We start from the raw sequence: 22,741 nt of genomic DNA, 5'->3' as shown, positions 1-22,741 counted from the left end.
AAGAGAGTGTTATCCCTCATTCTGTAGATAGAGAGTTGAAGCACACAGAGATAAGAGATTAGCCAAGGGTCATGCAAAACTGATAACTCAGATCTCTCAAGCCAGGCCTTAAGGTCAAGCCCATCCTCCTGTCTAATGAGCTGTTACTGTGAAGTCTATAATTTGTTTTCTTAAACTGGGCTGCCAAACCAGACAGTTAAAACTAGCTTGAAAATTCAGTACTATAGAGCTATTTGCTTAATAGTAGTTTTCCTAAAATATCTGCTGCAGTATTATAAATAGACCGTAAAAATAGACCATTGAAAAGAAACCTTTGTTTGGTCAGCCCGAGTGTTGCATAGCACTCTATTCCTGTCATTTAAATGAATGGGATATTTGAACATAGCACTACAATGAATGAAGACCTCAAACAGAAAACAAGTTGTTCTTTTCTGCACTGGAGGTCAAGAAAACCTTGAGCTTTTAGTCTGAGTTTTGTTCTTAAAAATACATGCATCACATCTGCCTTTTATATCAGCAGAAATTACCTACCTACATATAAAGGAAAATGTGGTAGCCCTTTCATTAGCATAAATAAACCAACCTGAAAACAAAATATACCCAGATTTTTAAATCATTGCACTAGACTTGAAATATCAGCATTTTTTACAAAATATATAAAGACAATCAAAGTTCAGAAGTGTTGTGGTTTAAATCTGGTATTACAATTTTTTTCTTACAACACATAGTCTCTAATTAATGAAAGAACAGCAATCAAAAAAATTAGATAGTTGAAACTTTCTAATCAGTGTGCATATGTAACCCCTTATCTCTAAGAACCTGAAACCTTACTTGAATTAATACTGGCAGAGTTTACCAGGAGTTACAAATTTCTCTGTGTGGGAAAAAAAGTATAACATCAGACCTAGTTCTGGAGTTGTGTAAAACCATCATAAAAAGATGGTCAAACTTATCAAAATCAATAAGCAGTCCTGCAGGTAAACCTTTGGAGTCTTGAAAAAAAAAAAAAAGCAGTTTCCCAAAGAGGTATTCTACCACTTATATATATATATTTAAAATTATTTCTTTAACTTGGCTTTGAGATATATCTTTGGCTATACAGGTACAGGTAAAGAGTGTGGGCAAGCAAGAAAGGTGAAGACTAGCTATTTAACAGTTATGACTTATGAATGACTATATGGATCTATTGTGGCATTGAAGCTTTTATATAACCACAGTTATACAATTAACTTTTGATAAAATTGTAAAAAATACATAATGTATCTACCAGAAAGCTATAAATGCACGTGCCTTCACAGAAGTAAAAATAAAACAGCACCCTAGGAAGCCTGCTGTCAGTCTACAAAATTATTTCTTTAAAGGCATTCTGATACCATAAAATCTGCTTTGAAAAAGGCATTGACTGTGAATTTTGATAGATATGTTTATCAGCTAGATGGTTGATTGTATATTTTGTAAAAAGATAGTATGCATTTCAAATAATATCTTATTCGAAATAAATTTTGTACACTCCTCAAAGTCTGTATTCTTCAGCTGTCAAAGGCAATGCATCTAAAGAAAATTGAGAAGTTGCTTATTTTCCCTGTGGATTCACATAGAACCAGTGTTTAAAAATTTTTTACTCAATTTCTGACACAAATAAATGATAGTTAATCATGGAAAAATTTTCCTGACATTTTCTGTCTTTCTAAAAATGCAAAATTCTGATTCAAGTCAGACTTGCATTTGACTTTGATGAAGCTGTTTCCATTAGATGTGCATAACATAAGGCTTGTGGTAAAAACAGCTTTGCATGATAACAGAGTGATCCCATCTATGTATGTGAAGCATTTGGACACGGTGCTGCAACAGCCAAACTCACTGAGCTCTCCCTGTGCATGTACAAGGTACACTTAAAGGCAGCTTGCACAAGTACAAATTGCTCCTACTCAAAGTCAGAAATTGATGTTTGCATGGATGTAATCTACCATGACTTGATCCCAAGATAAAGACCTCAAAGTCTGGAAGGCAAAATGTGAGTTTCTAAAACATTGAATTAACTCCTTGTCTTGTACATAGTTGTAATATGGGAAAAATGAAAACTTAATTTGAAAGTACATTTCATTAAGTCCTGTAACAGCAGGTCAGCAGGAAACGGAGGTAAATGCAAGGCTTTGGTGAGAAACAGCAGTTTAGCATGTTCCCAAAGGATAATAAACAATTCACCTCTTCCCTTTCCAGTATGGAAAAAAGGAAATTATAGGAGAATAAAGACTGGAAATATTTCCCTTATGCCACATACATATGCTATAAATATCTCAGTGTCTACACAAAGCCAGATTTTGTTAAGGGTCACTAAGATTTAAATTTACATAAATCAGGAGAAACATTAGTATGGCAAATAAGTTTCAAATGTTTGACTATTAGTACAATTAGCCTATTAATCTCTCCCTGCTTGGTCTTCTGCGGGCCTTTCTCTTTCTTGCTATTGATCAGCTGCAAAATATTTGTGTAAAGCAGGAAACACTCCAACACAAATAGGGCAACATGGCTTTTAGAAAGAAAGCCTAAAAGCCTAACTTATTCCAAGGCTGAAGCTGCTTTTCCAGGTCTTGAGTTACCTGTTCTGACTGTTGGCCTGAGTCTGGTCCTTGCTGCAACCTTGTTTTGTCGATTAAGAATGACTTCCAGTAGAGCAAGCCTGCTTAACTCCATGTTAGTTACTTACATGTTAGTGTAGAACTTCAAAGCAGGAAAATCCTGTTAAAATCTTTTACAATACGTGATTTCCCTGGCGCAGTGAAATACTGAAGTGTTTATATCGAATATCCATTACAAGCAATTCGGAAAGACAAAACAGAAATACTGACTGAGAGCTTTCCCTCCTGTGAGATGTACATTCACAAGAGATCAATCACATGTTTTCTTCCATGTGTACAGAATATTTAGCAGAGTTCAACATTTCATCTAAAAATTATTAAAACCCCACAATGTGAACATTTTCCACGCAACCCTATATATTCCTTAGGTGGTACAAAATACTTATTTTCTCAGACCTAAAACACATATCGATTTTCCATAGAAATAAAAAGCTTCTGGGTAAGCACTGAATAACAAAAAAGAGGATAAAATAACAACACATTATTTTAATTTTTATTTTGAGGTAGAGCTGTAACATGTATTAGGAAGCATTCCTTCATTTTCATTATCTTCTTGCTGCCTCAGGCCAAGGCCTGCAAATATCGATTCATTTCAGCAGCTGTAGTTACATAAAGAGTATCACTTCAGCTGTTCAGAGTAAGAGGTTTGTGGGTTTGCCACACCTCACCAGAGTAGGGCTGTGCTGGTGGTTAGCAAAGCACAGCTTTGCAGCAGAGCACGTGCAAACCCCTGTGCTCACAAAGCAGTACTTTTTCCCTCCCTGAAACTTGGACCCAATGCTCCAGTGCTTACTGCATGCACAGCACACCATGGATTTTACTTTAGACAGTACAATCCAGCTCATGAGCAGGTGCTGGCACTGCAGGGACAGGCACCCAGGCTGCAACACTGGGGATGGATGGCACTGGCCACACCAGCACCCAACCTTGCAGCAGCAGAGAGGTGTCCAATAAGCAGGACGCAGCAGAACCAGAACAATTAGGACTCGTTCAATTTAGCACTGTGCATTTCAGACACAGCAAGGTCACATGTAAGGCTCAGCTCCCTTGCACAGCAGCAGCCATTCACCCCTTCCACGCAGCCTTTCAAGCGGCTGATTGCATGCAGGCTCCCTGAGCAGCTCTGCAGACACCTGCAGACCAGTGAGCTCGGCCACGGGCAAGGTGGCCAGGAGGAGGCAGGTGCCCAGACTCACAGAACCCAGCAACACCACGCCATGCACTGGGGCAGGCAGCACAGGGGAACCGGGGGGCTGGGGAGTATTTCTGCCTCCAAGCAAGGCTGGCCTTGGCCCATCTGCTGCAGACAGGGGGCTTGGGGATGCCACTCGCAGCAGCAGCTCATACGTGACAATTGCCTGTAGCTCTACCGCGGCCAGAGGTTCAAGTGCTCAGGGTGAGTAGTAAAGAGTGCCAGCTTTTGCTTGGGATAAGCCTCCACCCAGCCCAAAGAAACAGCTTAAAGATACTAAGAAAACAAGATAGAGTTGGGAGTATGATAAGGATATAAACTGGGGCAAGGGGTGGGTGGTTGTTAGATTATCATTTGTTATCACTGGTGTACTTAGGAAAGGTAACATTTAAAGAGCACATACGTGCACACAGCAAGCCATACTTGCTTTTCTTTCCAGCTACCCTGTTCCACAGAAAGCAACACTACGAGTTAGTCCAAGGTTTACCTTGAGCAGTCAGAGAGAAGAGGAAGGTTTGAGTAATGACCTCAAAACAAAGGAAAGCTGTTCTGCTACACCGTGCAATTTCCTTCTCAGTTCTGGAAAGGAACACAAGTGGCAGGGGAAGTCTGAAGCATGATGGAAAAAAACATTACCCAGAAATGGGAATAAAAAGAAATTTAAAGCTTGAAAACAACTGCATAGCTATCCTTGGTTGGCTAGTTTTGGCTAGTTTTAAGTGCCAACACTGCTGTAAGAACCACATAACAGAAAAATCTGCAGAGATTGCCTGTTGGAACCAGATGAGCTTGGAAATAACTGAATTCACACTCTTCCTTGGTTGCATTTATTGTGCATGAACTTCACAGTCACATTTTACTGCTTTTCATAGAAATGATATAAACTGACATACACAATCACATCAAAACCTGAGTTCTAAAAACAAATAACTTTATTCCTTACATGTATACTATAAAATTCTGACTGCATTTTCAAGAAACAACAGTTAAGGAGAACAGTCTAGTGTTGGATAGCAGCAAAACCTCCAATATTTATTGCTTTCCTTGGAATGAGACAACCCCCATATTTGTTGCACACTAAACTGTCTAGGTACTTCTAAAGTTGTGCCCTAACACCAAAGTAGGATGAAATGATTTTCCTTTCTTATATTCATCTATAAGACCACTCCTCTTGAGAGTCTTCTTCCCACTTTTAATTAGTGATTACCCTATCCCCACAGAGGTATTGGCTTCTAAAATAATTTTGTCTACATTGGTAGACAAAATAGTACCCAGAACAAAATGTTTCTTTCACCAGCCTTAATTCACCATAAATAAAACCCAAGAATTCTTGTTTCTTCAACTTCTAAAAGAGCTGTCTTCTGCTGTTTCCACTTCCCCACATACACCATTTCAGCTTTTGAATCAAGATGCTGACTTTTTTGAAGGGCCAAAGTGAAGAGCAAGTATGTAACAGGCATTTTTGACAGCAGCTTTAAAAGAATTCAACAGAAGTTAGTTACCAGATCAATGGAAAAGCTTATGCTCAAGTATTTTTGCTTTGTTAGTTCAGTTGGCAGAGTAGGAGTCTTGTTACTAACACAAACTCCTAGTAATAGGGTAGTCATCAGCCCTGAGGATCCCTTTTAAGTGTTTTAAAGCCAGAATTCCAAACAATTGCTTATCATGGCATGGTTTTTGTACCACAAACTTCTATGTGAGATTTACAGTTTTAGGGCACCCACCACTTTTCAATAATCTTAAGTTAGATGCCAAATTTCTCCACTTACCTGACAGGAGAAAAGGAGACATCTAGAAAACAACTATCTGTATTGGATTACTGAAGTAAACCACCTCTATACCTGGGAGTAAAGGGAACCAGTGACACAACACATCTAGTCTCAGTTTCAGCAACAGAAAAAGCATATACATCCCTTGGAAAAATCAGATTTTTCTAGAGAACAAATTTGTATTCCAGAAATATAAAATACTTTGGTAGCCTGAAGCTTAAAGGTTACACAGTAGTATAAAATAATAGCAACAACTGGGCAAAGTTAAACCATTAACTCAGGTCCAACTTTAATTTATGAGGCATTAAAAATCCTTGAAGCTGCAGAACTTTCTTCCAAAACTGATGATTTGAAGAGAGCCAGAGTGTCCAGCTGTAATAGCTTTATAGTGTATGCAGAGCTTATCCTTCCAGCTTAACTTCTATTTCAAAACATGAAAGATGATTGAAGAGTCACATCTGTACAAATCAGTCGGGATATTACATTACTTCTCGTTCCCCTCCAGAGCTCCAGCAGCAGTTTTCCAAATGCTGTTAAGTTTTGATTTGCTGAGATGTTAATGCCAACAGTCTCTTGCTGAGCAGTGCATTGTGTCGTTGAAGATACTCTATTACATCTCCTTGCTTCTCAACTATCTCTTCTAAACTGGAATTTTCCCTTGAAGTAATAAAAATAAATACGGGTTTCAGTAAATGACAGCAGCCTTCTAGTATGTGAAATGTCAGAGCTAATTAATACATACTTAAAGAGTTGCTTCCTTTAGTTTCACTTTTGTTGGGATCAACTAATTTTTGAGGGAAGAGGCAATCTACAACACCTGTATGTCTAACTCTGTCTTGCATGAGAAGGTAGGAAGAGAAAATTTGGCTGAACCTCATGCCATGCATGCACAACTGAGTTAGATACTTCCTGCTAGACAGAGTGAGGATCTCACTGTTTAAGAAACCAAGACAGACAACATGGTAAAATCGTAGTAAGAACCATGGAACCTTTCCCACACACATTAGGAAGCTTGTTTTGAGCAGGCGTAATATTGTTGTGCAGCTGTGGGAGATAATAAGCTGTTTAAGACAGAAATCTCTTGATTAACCTGCAGTAGCATTCATTATATGCTACTACATACAGCAATATCTGTCACATACCATGACAGCATCAGTACCAAAAAGTTGTGCTATTTCAGATCTACAACCTTGTTTACAACTACCCTCCCCCCTTAAAATATATCCAGCTTTCAGATATTTCTCATTTTAACTCCAATAGTAACACTGCAACATTTAAATAAAGCTCACTTAATTGAGAAAAAAAAAAGTACAGAATTTTGTCAAATCTAGTTAGGAATTTTTAGATTTTTTTTAGATACAGCAAGATGAAGTCCCAATTCCCAAGTGTAGTCTACTTACTTACTATTTCCTATATGTAAGTCTTTCCTCACATAGTATTTCTCCTCAGCTGACTTGGGAATCTGCCCTCTTAGTATACTCGTGAGCATCTCAGCGCTAAGAAAGTTGTTCCTCAGTTTTACAGCATTTTGTAGAGGAACACTTCCCATAGTTCTTAGAAAGTGCTGAGAAGGATATTGAGTGGAAAAAAGCTTAGCTCCAATTAAAAACCTACTGCAGCTAAACTGGGGAAAGTAAAGAACACAAGTTTTGTAAACAGAAAACTTGCAGTCTCAACCAGTAACATGCACTATCAACTTAGGGCTCCTGATCAGTAGCTTAGGTTGCAGAGGTCATGATATTCAAAAAACATTCTTATAACAAGGTCAACTGAAGGGCTGACAGGATTCACTTTTCAATAGACGTTAACTCCCAAGGGAAAGAGAGTCAGAGTTGTATAGAGCTAAATTAAAATAATGGTTTTGCAATCAGTTCTCACAGGAAGTTTGCACTCTTTAATCAAAAATAAGCAGTCTTTTCCTCAGCTGGTCATTGTTGCAGACACATTCCCTGGGTATCTGAGAATTTCTCAGGGGAGAAGATGAATGAGAAAAAAAATGAGATCCACCATGCAATAACCATGGTTTTTATATCAAAATGGAAGTCAGCCATGGTATCAAAATTCAAGACAACTCTAAATCCTTCCTGTATCCTGGACATCGACTTCCAAGTTTCATAAAAGCATGTGCATGCTGCATTTGTGATATCAGGGGAAGTCCCAAAGTATTAGTCATCTCATTAGTCAACCTTTCATGAAGGCAGCATATATAGAAGCAAGTCACATTATATTAGAAAATCTCCAATTCTTATAGAGAAAACCATGTTACTTTCAATTACTAGTTTTTATTAAGTCATTCCAAACAGATTTCAGCAACTGGAAAATGTTTGAGCAGCTGGCAGGCACAAAAAAAAACTAACGAAAAATAAGTCTCAGTGCCTGGGACAGTTTAAGTTACTGTTGGACAGCTTCTACTCTCACTGAGACCTTCCTTACTCCTCAAGTGCCCTCCACACCTTAAAAGTTCCTTCCCAAACTCAAAACACATTCCAAATCCATTGCTAGAATCTCATGTCCAACTGCTGGCACAGAACAGAGCTACTAAGTTTTCTTCTTTGTCTATCAACTGCCCACAATATATTTCCTTCCCTGAAAAAAACTGTCTGAATCAGCTAGGCTTCTGTAGGCCTATTTTAAGTAAAAGTGTAAGACAACAGTTTTCCTTAAACCCCATATAAAATTAACTAAGCCTAACTAAGCCTTAACTAAGATTAAGCACACTTATTTATATTAAAGATTCCTGTCACGAGCCATAAATGGTCAAATCATCTCTATCCTTATGTGTGAGGATTTCTGTATCATAGTAAATTGTCATTTACTATGAAAAAAGTACAAGACTTCTGCATCTCATCTGTGCATCTAAAATGGGAGGCTTATGCATAGTTCCTTCAGAGCTGTTATTCCCACCTCTGGTTTAACTGACAGGTTTGAGTTTTCACGGAGGTCTGCAGGAAATTGTGCAATGCCATTCGTGTTACCTACAGACCATGGCAAAAAATGAATACAGAACACGGCAAAAAATGAATACAGAATTCTTACCTGAATCCAACTTCTGAGGTAATGTGAGTAGGGTAGGCATACATCTTTTCTTCTTCAATTATATCAGGTCTTGGCTTGGCACGATTGAAGTTGCTTATTTTCACTGAAAGAAAGCTTTATAAATTAGTTGGAGAGTGGGGAAAAAAAAAAACCAAAACAACAAAACTTTAACACCAGAGTCCAAGTTAAAAAAATCTGTAACAGATGATCCTAAGATTGCCTTAGAAGATGGAAAGAAAATAAAAGAATCTGAGAAATGGGAAAGCAAAAGCAGAATTTATTTCTACTCATTCCTGTAATTGCTTTGACTATAAGTCAGTGATAATTTGGCAAATTGATTTATTTGCTGGTTCACTTTTTCTATTCTGCTCAGTCCTGCTGCTTAAAAGACTTGCATAGGGAAGCTTGAACATACTGCTTAACACCTGCAAAGTTTAATCTGCCACCTAAGAGAGGGTGAAACCTTAGTTACTTTTTAAAGGGTACCAAGATTCAGTCTGCAAGTTTGGGCAAAACTAAGCAACATGCCATAAAAAAAATTGTAAGAAGTTTTGTACTGGTAGCTGGTTCAGAACTTCTAGCTTAAGCTCTTCAATAAATACTAGTTTAACTAGACCAGCTGCAGTGCAGCAGCAGCTTGTTTGCCCGCTCAGACTAGGGCAGACTTGCTACAGGAAGCCATTGTGAACCAAGCAGTCTTGGCTATCAAACCCAGAAGTCATTCCTGGGCACCTGTGAATAAAGTTTAAGGCTAAATTTAACAGATGTAGAATGGGGATGGGTGGGAAAAGTTGTAGGCACCCTCTGCATTATTTCAAAAAGGAAGCTGAAAATATTTAAAGCCATTCAATGTCAGATCCTGATTCAGAGAAAATATTTAATATCCAGAGTATGCATTCGGGACTCTGCAGTTAGGGCTGCTTGTGAAACAATACATCTAATACCACAAAAAACATTACAGTGCAGCTCTGTGAGAAATCCACACTAGTGCAACAGAGGAGTGTCCTTACACGTCAGTACTGTGGTGGGGTTTATTACAGGCCACCCTGCTAAAACAATGCCAAGACTCTCCAGAGGTTAACAAGAGTAAGGCTCAAAGGTTAGTTATTTCTACGATGGTATTTCTCTACAAATAAAACCACAAAGGAATGGATGTGGAATTCTCAACATGTGTTGTTTGTGGGAATGTTTGTCTTTTATTCTAAAAGTGATATTAGAAATATGTGAGAAAGTAATTAAATACATATATTTAGTAAGTCTTTTAAAGCTTTACTCCCAATTCTAGCAGTAAAAAACTTAGAATAGTAAGCTGACATTTAGAGCTGTCTGTATCATACTTCATTCCACGCACTTTTACCTCACTTGAAGGATTTATATATGTCGAGTCTATTATAGGTCAATCACAGCAATTCCTTGCAGATTTCTGAATCTCTGCCTCTGCATCCTACAGCTATATACACACACTGCTACATGGAGATAATTTTAAGGAAGGCAGTAGTCCTTCACAGGACACTGTCTATCATACAATTCATAAACAGCTCCAATAAACAAGAGGAAGTATCTAGAATTACAATCAGGTATTCCTGATTTGTGAGACAGAATTATTTTACAGAAGTCAGGTACATAAACCTTCTACAGACAAGCATTTGTGTCTCATTCTAATAGTTAAATAACTATTTCACTGTGAAGAAACAATATGTGAATTGGTGCTGCCTTCTCTCCAAAATTAGGAATAACATGCTAATACAAAAAAGGCCAGTAGTTTTTAGTCTACATTTACCTGTCTCCCCATTGTTGCTCAGATGACACTATCTTAGCAGTACTTGCTAAGTGCTTGCCTTGAAGACGGGAATTATAAAACTCATAAGAGGGCTGCCCTTAAAACCATTCCATTAAAGAAGCTTCATGATTCCACTCAGTCACACACACTGCTCTGTCTGAGAGATAAAAACCATCTGAACGTCATTATTACTACAGATTCTCAAGGTATTTTCAAAATTGGCCAAATGCATTTGTTTTGCCTCAGTACAGCCCTAATTTAATACTACAATGTTGAAAAACCTTAAAACCCACCACTACAGGTAAGACAGACATGTAAACAGTCTCTCAGCTTACTTCAACAAACATTGGGATTAGAAACAAGAAAACAATTTACACTACCCACTGGAAAAAGCAACCTAGAGTGACTGGAAGTCTTCCTCATCTTGCACCAGGTATAAAGTCACATAAAAATTAAACCCTAGTTTTGCACACCAAGCTTTAGAGAAGAAATTTGACGTTGATTCGGGGCTGCTCAGGAGTAAGGCAATGTGTTCTACCAACAGCTACCTTTACTCCTTCCTAGCAATGCTTACTCTTCCCCTTTGTTCCAGGATTCACTGGACCCTTCTTCAAGCCTCTTTGAGCTGAAAAGCAGAACACTGCACCCCACAATTTCCTTGTATACATTGGTTAATACATTTTAAGGTCACAGAAACTGGCATAGTACAAGTCAGGAAACAATACCCTTTTGGTGACAAACAAGCAGAAAAATAATTTGAGAGTTCTTACAGAAGTACAGGCTCAGACCTTACTACTATGCAGGTCGTCTTTCTTGCACTTAACCTTTTTGGTCAAGGTAAGCATCACACAATGTAGCTCTCAGGGCTAGAAATAGCATTTCTCTGGAATCCCTGACATTCTATTAAAGTTTTACAATTTATCTCTTATTTCCCGAGTTTCCCAGGAAAGTAAGTATGCGTATGCAAAGAAGGGATGATCTCCAGCATTCCTGGAATAGTTTTCTAGGACTGCCATGATTGCATTCCCTCATTACTGCCTTTTTTCTTCCAGAGGACAGTCAGTCTACTTGAGCCATGCCGGGCCTCTGAGGGGAAAGCCTGACAAGCCTGCAGCATTCAGGCTTCTGCACACTTGTAAGACATAGACTTAGTTTAGGGCTGGGACCTTATTTCTTGGTGCATTTTTGATGCTGTTGCAGGAGAGTCAAGAATAGGTTTTATTTCCTAGATGAACAAGCAACAACTTGGCAGTATTTCTGTGTGCCATTGCATTACTATGAACACACCAAAGTTTTCTTTTAAGCATTTATTAATCAACATTTTAGATAGTTTCGCAAAGTTGTAAGTATTTTATCAAGTCTTCAAAAGTTACACCAAACCTAAAAGCAGACAACCTTACAAACCAATAGTGATAGCAAAAAGCAAAGCCTCAGTTTTATAAAGCACTACTGTGGTTTGATAAGATCACAGCTTCCAAAACCCATGCATCTTTTATATATTCATTAGAAGGAATCTTCCATTTTAGTGTCAAAGATAAACTGAAGCCTTTGGGGTGGGACGGGGGAAAGAGGAAGAGGCTGGATAAGGCACAATCAGGTATGCAAACCCTACATGTAAATCCCAGAGGCAGTTCTGACAAAGCCAGCCAGCTCTTACTGCTTCACAGCTTGTGGTGCATGCATTCGAGAAACACTGATAAACAGACAAACCTGTTCACAACACTTTTTGAAACAATTAGGCATTTACTGCCACTTCACTGGATTAACAGCTTTAAGATAACACGGAGCTTTCATTTAGCAGCCCTTGGAACCAAATCAAGCCTTTCCCAATTTGTTTTGGATCTGCCTTAGTTCTCCTTCTATAAGCACGGTTGTTTTGAATTTATAATGGTAGTTAAACGCCTTGGGGTACCCCAAGTGAACTCCTGTGAGGGCAAATAAAACAGTTGAGTACCAGCTATAATGAATGTCACACAAGAAGGCAAAGCTTGCCTCTCTTACCTGTGTAAATCACTAAACATGTCAGTGAACTAATCATCTCCAGGCTCAGAACTCCTAGGATAAGATACAGGTACACTCTGCTGTGATCGGGAAAGGAATGCTGCATTGACAGAATCAAGAGCAGGGCTGTATTACCTAGAAAACAAATGTTATATTTTACAGATTTACTAATTTTATTAGCTACTGAAAATAAATTAACACTTTCTCATCCCCAGTATCTGCATTAGATTGCAACACTTCAGTAATGCTTTTACATTTCATATCATGCTTGCCCCTACAGCTCATTTCCTTAACGTGCAAGCTTATACCTGCTGGTTTCATTTCAGCATATGCTTGTAACGGTAGACAATCATGAGTTTTCTTATAGAGTCTTCTGACTTAAAAAACAAGAGTGGAAGAAACACACTAGAAAAGCCTAAAATAGGTACATGGGCTTAAACAGTATCTGGCTTTGTTGATGCTATCCATCTTAGCCATTCTTTCAATTCCTAAGAGATCATATAAGTCAGCTGAAAATGAGGGATTTTAAATATATTTAAATGAGGCTAACAGAGCAAAAAAACTCTAAACATCTTCCTTTCAAATCCTACTTGCATAGGCTTCCACTTGCCCAGCTATTATCTTAATACTTGAACATTACTGAAAGTTTAATTGAAATGAATACAATTAGTCAAGGAGAAAAAATACTGAGTTACAGGCCTGAAAATCTTCTCTCATACTGGGTGTGAAGTGTTCTCTTCCTTCCTGTAAAAATGTTATAACCAACGTATGGACAAAGAACTAGGGAACTGTGCAGTTCTCTTTCCTACTGTGTCAGTCAAGTGAAGGAAGTGGCATCAGCAGTCATTACCATGGCAGGAAGCTTGCAGTAATGGAAGAACTAGCTTCTGAACAACAGATTATCAAAATTCTACAGCACACACCTGATTGCATCTGAACATTCACAAATGCCCAGAGTTTGTCTAGCAGGGGAGAAGTGGGCTCCAGCAAAGACTGAAAGCAGGGCAAAGTATTGCCAGTTACACTGCAAGAGGCAGAAATAATCCTTTTACATCATTAAGCCTCCTGCTTTAGTCACTGCACTCCAAGCACTTCTGCATCTTCAGAGCTCTATCTAGTGGCAAGAACGTGAAGTGTTGCACATTTATCAAGCTGACTAGCTCTTCTAGGGACTGTGTGGAAAGACAGCCAAGTTTTTATATAGAACAGGACCATTACACTTATTAATTCTGGTGAAAAAAAAAACTACTTCAGGAGGGAGGCGGGATTCTAAGAAGCAAAAATACTGTAAAAGCAGTCGGTGTGCCCTTTTCCACTTCTATTTGTGGGAAAAATCTCCTTAAGTTACATGGATTTCAGATTTGAAAGTGATATGTAGAGAAGCTTCACCAGTTAATTGCACCAGCACTTTACAGCTAAACTTGCCAGAGATGCAAATTAAAAATATAGTTAAATCACTCCTATACACCACCTTTTGTCCATAGAAAGTAGAAAAAGGCAGTCAGATATAGAGCTAAATTTTACAGATCCTCCCTCAGTGAAGGTCAGAAAATTGGTTATTTCACTGAATTCAGACAGCTGTTGGGCAACAAGCAATTAATCTGTTCCTATGTGGATTGCTGAGCTTGAAAAGAGAAGAGCAGCACACTTCCTGGAAGGACAAGCAGTCTTACCACATATCCAACCAGACAAATGAATATGCAAATCAAGGTCACTAGCAGTCAAATACAGACCTTGCTGACTGAGTATTTCATGGCTGAAGACTAAATGTTTTACTCAACCTCACAGTGAGCGTTTCTGCACTACAAACAGTTCTTTACAACCAGCATCTGGCAGACCAGAAAGAACAGTACAGAGGTTCATCTGACTAAATATAATTTGTAAGCACTCATAGGCAGGTTTGTAAAAGTTCATAATTTATAATACACAATTATATATAAGCTGTTCAATCTTTCATTGTGTCACAGTTTAAAGTTTAGATGGAAAAAATCCCCAAGTTCACTTCACCTGTGGCGTGTATCAGCAGTGGAAGCCTTTTCAGATGCCTTGTTGATCGGTATATGGAGAAGTAACCTCCTCTTCGGACTCTGTTGTGGTGGTGCTGGACATATCTTTCAAAAAAGACATGCAGAACCCACAGAACTACTTTTGCAATTATTATGACAGTCTGCACTTTAAGTGGGTGAGTGTAGTTTCCAGGGCACTTATCTTGGTTTGGATTGGGGTAAGAACAAAACATAGCTGCTAAAAATGCTAGAACAACAAAAGCAACCTGGAAAAGAAAGGAAGAGAGAAAAATCTTTAGAGTCAACATTTAGCTATACATATGTAAAACACCTTAAAACACAAAACCAGGATTATGTAGTTAATTCATTATGCATTACTTTCTGAATTGATTTTATTAGAGTTAAGCTAACATATTAGAAACTTGCTACAACCACTACATGTCACTCTGGGAACACAGGGATAACTGAAATTGCTAAGTAGTAAGATTGACTTCCAGGAGGGCAACCAGTTTCCAGCAGAACAGAGCGAGCGATTGTTGCCCTCCCCAGAATTTCTACTAAATCAATTTCACTGTTCCTCAACTCTTTATAGTGAATTTATTTAATTTCTGGACCTTCCTTACTATGCAGTTTTACTTTAAGGAAAACTTGATTTATGCTCCTATAAAAGAGAAATCACATCTTTTAGACTCATTCAATTCCATTTAACGCTGCTCTGTGGGACAGGCTCTTATCTTATTGCTACAGTCTATGTTTCCTTAAATTGACATTTCCTAAGTGAAAATCAACGCTTTCCTACAGCCACTGAAGATCATCTCCAGGTTGACATTAGGAAAGTGAATCATCAGAGTAACTTAAAGTGAATTATTAACACTGGGTAAGCATCTTTGTCAATTGGTAAGCATTCTTTAGTGTATTTACCATGAGATTTTTTTCCATTTTACCTTTTTACTTATGTCAGAAAAACCATACAGATTGTCAGTTCGATTGTATATATACGTATCCTTTCAGACTACTGCCATTATGCCATAACTTTTCCTGTCTTCTAGACTCGTCACTCATTTTCAGCACCAGCAGTGACCATCAGCAATCTTTTGGCCAACTTGAAAGCAAAACTGTGGATGCATACTACCTGTAGTATATGTATACACATATACTCAGTACCTATAGAGTTTTGTCACAGAAAATATTTTCTTTACTGTGTTCTTGTTCCGTGAACAAGAACAATATTATACTTTCTCATCCTGGTTCATTCTACAGAACAGGAATATTTTATAAACAGAACTGTAAAGAAAAACAACTCCCACCAACACAGAAATAAATGGAGAGCTACAAATAGAAAAAAATTAAAAAAAAAAAAAATCAGTTTGCCTCAAGTCTACAAATGAATTCTGATACACTTAGCTTAAAAAAAAATTATGTCAGATGTTCCGCATGTCATAACATGCAGAAACAGCACATCAGAACTGAAGACAGAGGAAAGTACCCAATTTTCATTTGCTGCCTTTATTTCCATACTTAGGTTTATGAGTATTTAAGATCCCACCACCCCCTTTCCACCCTCTTGAACTTTTATTTCCTAATTTTGTGCTTTCTCAAGCAATACTCTTCATTGAAATTAACTTTTCAGAACCACTTAATTACTTTTTGAGATGAACTACCCTTAGCTTGATGAACTACCCTTAGCTTGATGAACTACCCTTAGCTTGCTCTGGTTGTGACCAGAGTTAGGTAACTGGGGAGGGAGCAAGAAAATGGAATAATTTTCACACAATTGTCAATACTAAAAAGAGACATTATAGAGGACACATAGAAGGCTGAAGAAAAGAAACCCAAAATAAAATAGGAGTGTACCCCACTCCTAAACCATCCATAAAACCCTTACTTCAAATACAAATTAGGTACCATATTATCTTGAGATATATTAAGTAACTAGATTAAGTAGTTAAATAAGAGGAAGGTTTATAATTTGTTTAATCCATTATATTACCACCTCCTTTTTTTACAAAGCTAAGAATAATTCAAGTATTTTATTTGATCTGTTTACTGCTTGGTTTGCCATTTTACAATAGTCATACAATTAGTTCTACTCCTTCCAGGTGTCAGAAATGCATTTCAGTATAGAAAATGGCTATATTAAACTGATGCAAGAAGGAATGATCTAGCACTGCATCTCTACTAAACTACAAAAGCAGTGTATGCAAGAGGAAACAGGAAGCTGGCATTTAGATTGGTATTTATTAAACAAGTTTTGCTTGCATTGTTGGGCAGTTCAATAACAGGTGTTTCACCCCCCCATATATTTTTGCATTAAAAAAGTTATTCCTATAAAGAGTAGTATTTAAGTTCAATTTTGTGTATGTGCACACAGAGAGGATTAAGGCAGGATTAATATGAAGAAATTATTCCTAGCCTGTACTCTTCACATTGCTCTCTAGCCTCCTGATGGGAAGCCTTCAGAAAAGCAAGGCTTGGCAAAAGAAAAGACACTCAAAACCCAGTCCCACCACAGTCCAGCATATCCTACCCAGTTTCCAAAACTGTATGTAACTAGGCAGCTGTACCACAGCAGCTATTTTGCTACCTAACTCCATTTCTTGGCACAGGAAGGTGGAGAAGATATACTCCAAGTTACATGGAAATTGCTTTAGAGATGCATTACAGCTTTACTGCACAATACTATGATGGCTTAACTTCTCCAGGATATTTACCCCTTTGGCAGGCTATGCATCAGAAGCTAACCTGGACTCTCTCCACATTCCACAAGATTAACGCACATTTGCAGAAACACAGGGGAAGGAAATCCAATAAGCTTGTTTTCCCCATTCATCTTCTCAGTGAGAGAGACAGTTCCACTCAAGGTAGCAACTATAATGCTGTTTTGCCAATAGAAAAGGATACTTCTCCATTTTGCTCCAAGGACCAAGCGGTCACTGAAGCAGATTTAGCAGTAGCAATGAGACTTAACCTGTGAAAACGTGTGTTGACAGATGCCACAAAAGTTTTGCCATTTCATCTACCCACACTTTTCTCCATTTGCAGGAGAGAGGAAAAAGTGGGAGGAGACTAGGCAGCAGTTTCCTAGGATCTGGGTGACTGACATTTGGCTGCATCAGTTATGGTAGTAGATAAAGCTCCAAGGCAAGAAAAGTAGTCACTGCTCTACTACAATAGCAGACTTCAAGTGCCTTCTATAAGGGAATGGCAAAGTTCTTCTGGTAGCGGAAGGGAATAAGGCTGGATACATGGTTTCCATGGGGAATTTTGGTAGTCTACTCAGCAGAACAGCAGAGGTCTTTCTTAAATCTACTTGACAGCCAGAGGGGCATTTCTTGATACTACTATAAGGCCCACAAAACACCTACTCCTAAAATTAGACGGCTAAAGTACATTAAAGAACATTTATGCAGCTGCTCAAATAGAGACTTTAGTGGCTGGTATGTGCTTTTAAAGTCCTGGCAGAGAGCATGTTTTAAAGAGCACTGGGCACTGCATTTTTTGTTTGAGATCAAATGAAGCTCTAAAACAGCTCGTGTCACTGGTACTATAGAATCATAGAATCTAGGTTGGAAAAGACCCTTAAGATCACCAAATCCACCCTATACTTAACACTACCATGCCCACCACTAACCCACATCCCTAAAAGACATGAAAGTGCCATTTCAGACAGATCTTAGGCTTGGAGCTCTTCAGCCTTCCTACTTCATATCTGGTTGTCACATACTCACAAGCAACAACAAGCCTATTCAGCTTATCAAGGAAAAACTCACTACTAGGCAGGACTCTCTCTGCTTCTGTCTACCAGCCCCCATAAATGCCTAGATACTGTTCAGTATTTGTGCTTTTTGCTCTTAACTTCCAGAAGTGAGAGCAGGAAGTAACTTCTGGATTAATTTCTCTCTCTGTCTACTACCATGCAACAGCCCCATAGCACATCCAGCTTTACTTGTTTAGTTACCTGCTCTCTGAAGTCAGAAGGCACAGCATCAAAATTATCTCAGCCCTCTAAAACTAGTATAGCACTTCTATGGCAATAATATTATTTTTAAGGTACATGTCCAACAGCATAGAAGAACTACTATTTACAATGCTTGCTCTTCCATCTAACAAGACGTATCACAGTGCCAACAACCAGAATGAGAAGGCAGCAAGTATCTGACAGCATATACACTATCAAAATTTTTTGGCAAAGGGGACTCACTGGTTCAGAAGAGCAGCCAGTGCATGCAATTCACTGTCATATCATCAGAATCCTGTAGTGTGAACAGTGGATTCTGAACGAGTCAGAAGAGAGATAGCAAGTTTTCTTAGGGAAATCATACTTCTTAAACTTACATGTATTAGCAACAGGAAATTGGCAAGGAGAACTGCTGGGATAGCATGAAATCTTGGCCTCAGCTGGGAATGCAATGTATGAGAAGAAATGAGTGGTGCATCCAGCAGAGGATCATCTTCCAAACTCTGTGTTATTTCCAAGGAACCCTGGAACAGAAGGAGAGGCAAATAGCAACAGGTAAGCTCTAAAAGAAAAGTACAAAGGTTTAGGAATTTTCTGTTAGCAAATCAAGACTCGAGGGGGGATGTCCTGGGGTGACTTGATGATATTTGTTTTCCCAATCATCTGTTCTGTTTGTGTTGGATATTAAGTTCTGTAGCTTTAAGACTGGTTCCAGGAGTGAAGGGGGAGAGAAGAGGTGCAGAGTTTTGCACTTGCTCCCCCACATCTTTCATACAGAAAAGACACTGTGTTGTCTGCAGTGGACAGTGGAAAGAGCTCTCCTTTCCTCTTAGTTAGTTTTTGGCTAGCTGAGGCAGAGAAGTTCCCTAGATTGTGGGGATTTTCTTCCCTTTTTATTGGAATTGTTTGAACCTGCTCTGGACTAAAAACCCAGAGGAGCACCGGGAGCCCACACCTGTGGTCTACTGGGGCCTGGCCTGGGCCGCGACATTTCCCAGCACCGGAGGGACTGAAAACAGACTGAGTGAGCCAGGCTGCAACCCATGAAAGGGACTCTTCTGAATTTGTCATCTCTTCAGAGCAGTGAGAGGTTTTGTCGTTTAGTACTGTTCATTTTTGTGCTAGGGAGTGCTCTGCCTGTTAAATAAACAGGGTTTTTTTTCCACTTCTCTGAAGAAATATTTTCCCGAATCAGTTGGAGAAGGGACTGCTTGAATCTGTTTCCTAAAGGGACCCCATTCAGACGTTTCTATCCAAATTTGCCCTAAACCAGGACCCTACTAGGTTAATATCTTGAGAAAGCTCTTAAATTTTAGGTAAATTCTCGTCACATCTTTATGTAAGAACCCAGTCCCTGAGGAATCCAACACTAATCTACTTCCCAGTATCACACTGAGCCTTCAGGAACTTCAGTCTTTAAAATGTATTACAAGTATCTGAGCTTCAACCCTGAGAGATGTCAGAAGCATCAGTGTATTTATGAGGAAAAGTGACAAATTATCTCTCTCATGCTTTATACAGGTACTGCAAAACTCTTGGTTATTCTTTTGTCCAACTATAGTTGGAGACAACAACAAAGCTGCGGTGTAACAGTAACAGTTCTGAGTATTCAGCCTCTGATACTACTGACAAGTCAAAACACCTGCAGCAGTAACTAGAGCGGAACTCAGGCAGGAAAGAAGCAGAGTTCACAGAGAAGATGCTATCAAGTACTGAGCAAGACATTCTCTGCCTACACTAGAGAGAAAGCAGCCTGCCCTTGTTGCGTTGGAACCAAGTATTAGGTCTTTGACTTCACATTCAGCTCAAATGTAGTGTCTTTTGTTAAGTAGGAGGTAAAACTTAAGTGTGGATGGAAGGAAAAGCCTTGGACAAGGAACTGGCCCCACAGTTATGCATCCCTGCTCCTTCCAGGCCAGGACAAGGTCATTCAATACATATTAAGTGGAACATACACAGGCACTATGATGGCCAAAACTGCTACAGTTTCTCTCTTAGCATCCTGTTACATCCCTTGCCTCAGAAGACAAAACAGCTCAAGATTTCCACTCAAGTTTTGACTTCGTGATACCAACCAAAGCCCAAAACAAGAAGACAAGGGCAGACTCCATCCCACTCCAGACTTCTGATTATTCAGACATATCAGGGCTATTTACTGTTTTATAAACTGAGGACTCCTCTTTGCCACGAGAGCAATCAGCATAAGACTCAAGACGTATGAGGCATGCCATTCTAGACACTAGCACAGGAAGAGAGGGATTAGACCTAGGTTTATACTTCATGCCAATGAGGACAATGTAGATTGTCTCCCCAGTGTTATTTCACCTGCAGACAACGGCCTACAGCAAAGGAAATAGTCATCAAGGGTTATTTCAGTCAACGACCAGTTTTATTTTAGAACTGTGAACACTACACTAGCACAAAAGGTCTGTGAACAGACCACCTCAGCTGTTTGACATCTTTTAATTAGCCCAGTCTTTGACTGTAAATGATCCTTACTGAAATACCTGCCTGGTAAGACTACCTTTTACTGCACACCTACATGTTTATAAATGGCACTCCTCTTATGTCACTGATACAAAATTTAGAACCTGGAGAGCAAAGATGCCTTCTCTCCCTTGTTTGCCCGTTTTCACAGGCCAGGTATAACTTTAAGCTCTGAAAGCAAGGACCAACACTCCAGCAGCCAAGGCATTCTTTAGATTACACCTCAGTAAAACATTCATTATTATGAGGGTGAAGAGACACTGGAACAGGTTGCCCGATGAAGCTACAGATGTCCCATTCCTGGAAGTGTTCAAGGCCAGGCTGGGTGGGGTTTTGAGCAAGCTGGTCTAATGGAAAGTGTTCCTGCCCATGGTGGGGGGATTGGAAATAGATCTTTAAAGAACTTTTAACCCAAACCATTCTATGATCACAGAATCAATAACAGGTTAACAGCTCACATCTCCCACAAACACAGCAATTCTCCTTAGGAAAATATCCTTTGTCTCATGGGAACAAATGATTCACCATTTCTGCAATACCATGAGAGATCAGGGCACTCCCTCACAGACAAAGCCTTATCAGAACTTTGACCATTCTACTTTCTCACAAGACTGGCTACAGTCCATCTTTGCATCCTAAAATACAGCTAGTATTAGGAAGCACTAGGTGACATCATCACTTCAGATAGATTTTATGACAGACAACATGGAGAGGATGGGAATTAAAGCATGGGATACGGTGATCCCATGCAGTCAATCTGACATAAGAAAAATCCAGTAAGTGTCCTAACTGGAGCAAACACTGGTTTAATTTCATTAAGATGAGCCATAACCACAGCTGTCAAAAGCCAAAATGCCTTAAATCCAGATTTGTTTGGCACTGCTGCTGAGCACAGGTTAAAGCTTTAGCCTCTTGGTTCCCTGATCCACTTCCAGCATGTGACCGCTTCCACAGCAGCCCAGCGCCAGCAGAAGGAGGAGAGCAAGCACGAACAAGCCGTAGCCAGCAAGCCTCGCCCACGCAGGCTTCCAGCTGGGGCTGGGAGAAACATTCAAACAAACACAAAAACCCCGTGCTAACCAGAGATGGCAAAGACAGGACCCGCCTGTGGAAAAATAACCCAGAAAACCTGAAGAAGCCACACGAGCAGCCCCGATTAGACACTAATAATCTCGATTAAAAACAAGCCCAGGCCCAAATGCCTCGGTGACATTTCAATCCCGGCTGGGGAAGGGCAGCGCGGGGAGAGAGGGGCCGCGGCGGCCTCCCCGCTCCGGAGAGGGCCATTGGGGAGGCGCTGGAGCCGGCGGGTCCCCCTGGAAGAAGAAGATAAGGCCTCGGGCGCCCGGGACGGAAAACAGCCAGGAAGAGGCGGAAGGGACGGCACGGAACACGAGGCGCTCGCCCGGCGGCGCCCGCCCTCAGCGGCAGTCCGGCCGCTCACCCGGGCGGGGTCCCCGCGGCCACGGCCCCGCTCCCGCCCGCCGCTCTCACGTTGTCCAGGTCCTGCCGCTGCCTCCCCGCCGTCAGCGCCATCGCCGCCTCCCGCCACAGCCGCCCCGGCGGCGTTTAATGAGTACCCCTGGCGCGGCCCTGCCGCCACGGGCTGGCCACGGGCAGCGCCGCCGCCCCGCCCCGCCAGCAGCGCCCCCGGCCGCCATTGGGCCCGCGCCGCCCCAGCACCGCCCCGGGGCGCGGCCCTGCCCGCGGCCCTGCCCGTGGAGGCGCCTCGGCCGGGGCCGGGGCCGGGGCCGGGTCTGGAGCTGAGGCGGAGCTCCCGTCCCGCAGACTCCGTGCGCGGGTCCATGTCTCCAGCCTGTCCTGGGGGACCGCGCTGTGCCGTGGCCGTGCTCGGTGCAGTTCTCTCCGCAGC

General features: G+C 40.3%; 1 protein-coding gene across 1 annotated transcript; it reads right to left on the bottom strand.

Moving 5' to 3' along the window:
- Positions 1–4,644: 4,644 nt before the first annotated feature.
- TMEM192 (transmembrane protein 192) lies at positions 4,645–22,509 on the bottom strand. The gene is made up of 6 exons (XM_014878562.2): positions 22,363–22,509; positions 18,759–18,905; positions 14,425–14,689; positions 12,418–12,552; positions 8,637–8,739; positions 4,645–6,257 (listed from the first exon to the last, which is right to left on the bottom strand). Exons 1-6 carry the CDS (start codon positions 22,402–22,404, stop codon positions 6,134–6,136), a joined length of 816 nt encoding a protein of 271 aa, XP_014734048.1. The 5' UTR covers positions 22,405–22,509; the 3' UTR covers positions 4,645–6,133.
- Positions 22,510–22,741: the final 232 nt, after the last annotated feature.

This window comes from Sturnus vulgaris, chromosome 4 (genome assembly GCF_052056855.1).
Source record: "Sturnus vulgaris isolate bStuVul1 chromosome 4, bStuVul1.hap1, whole genome shotgun sequence".
NCBI lineage: Eukaryota > Metazoa > Chordata > Aves > Passeriformes > Sturnidae > Sturnus > Sturnus vulgaris.
The sequence above is the reverse complement of the archived record's forward strand: the minus strand, read 5'-3'. Positions and strand labels throughout refer to the sequence as shown.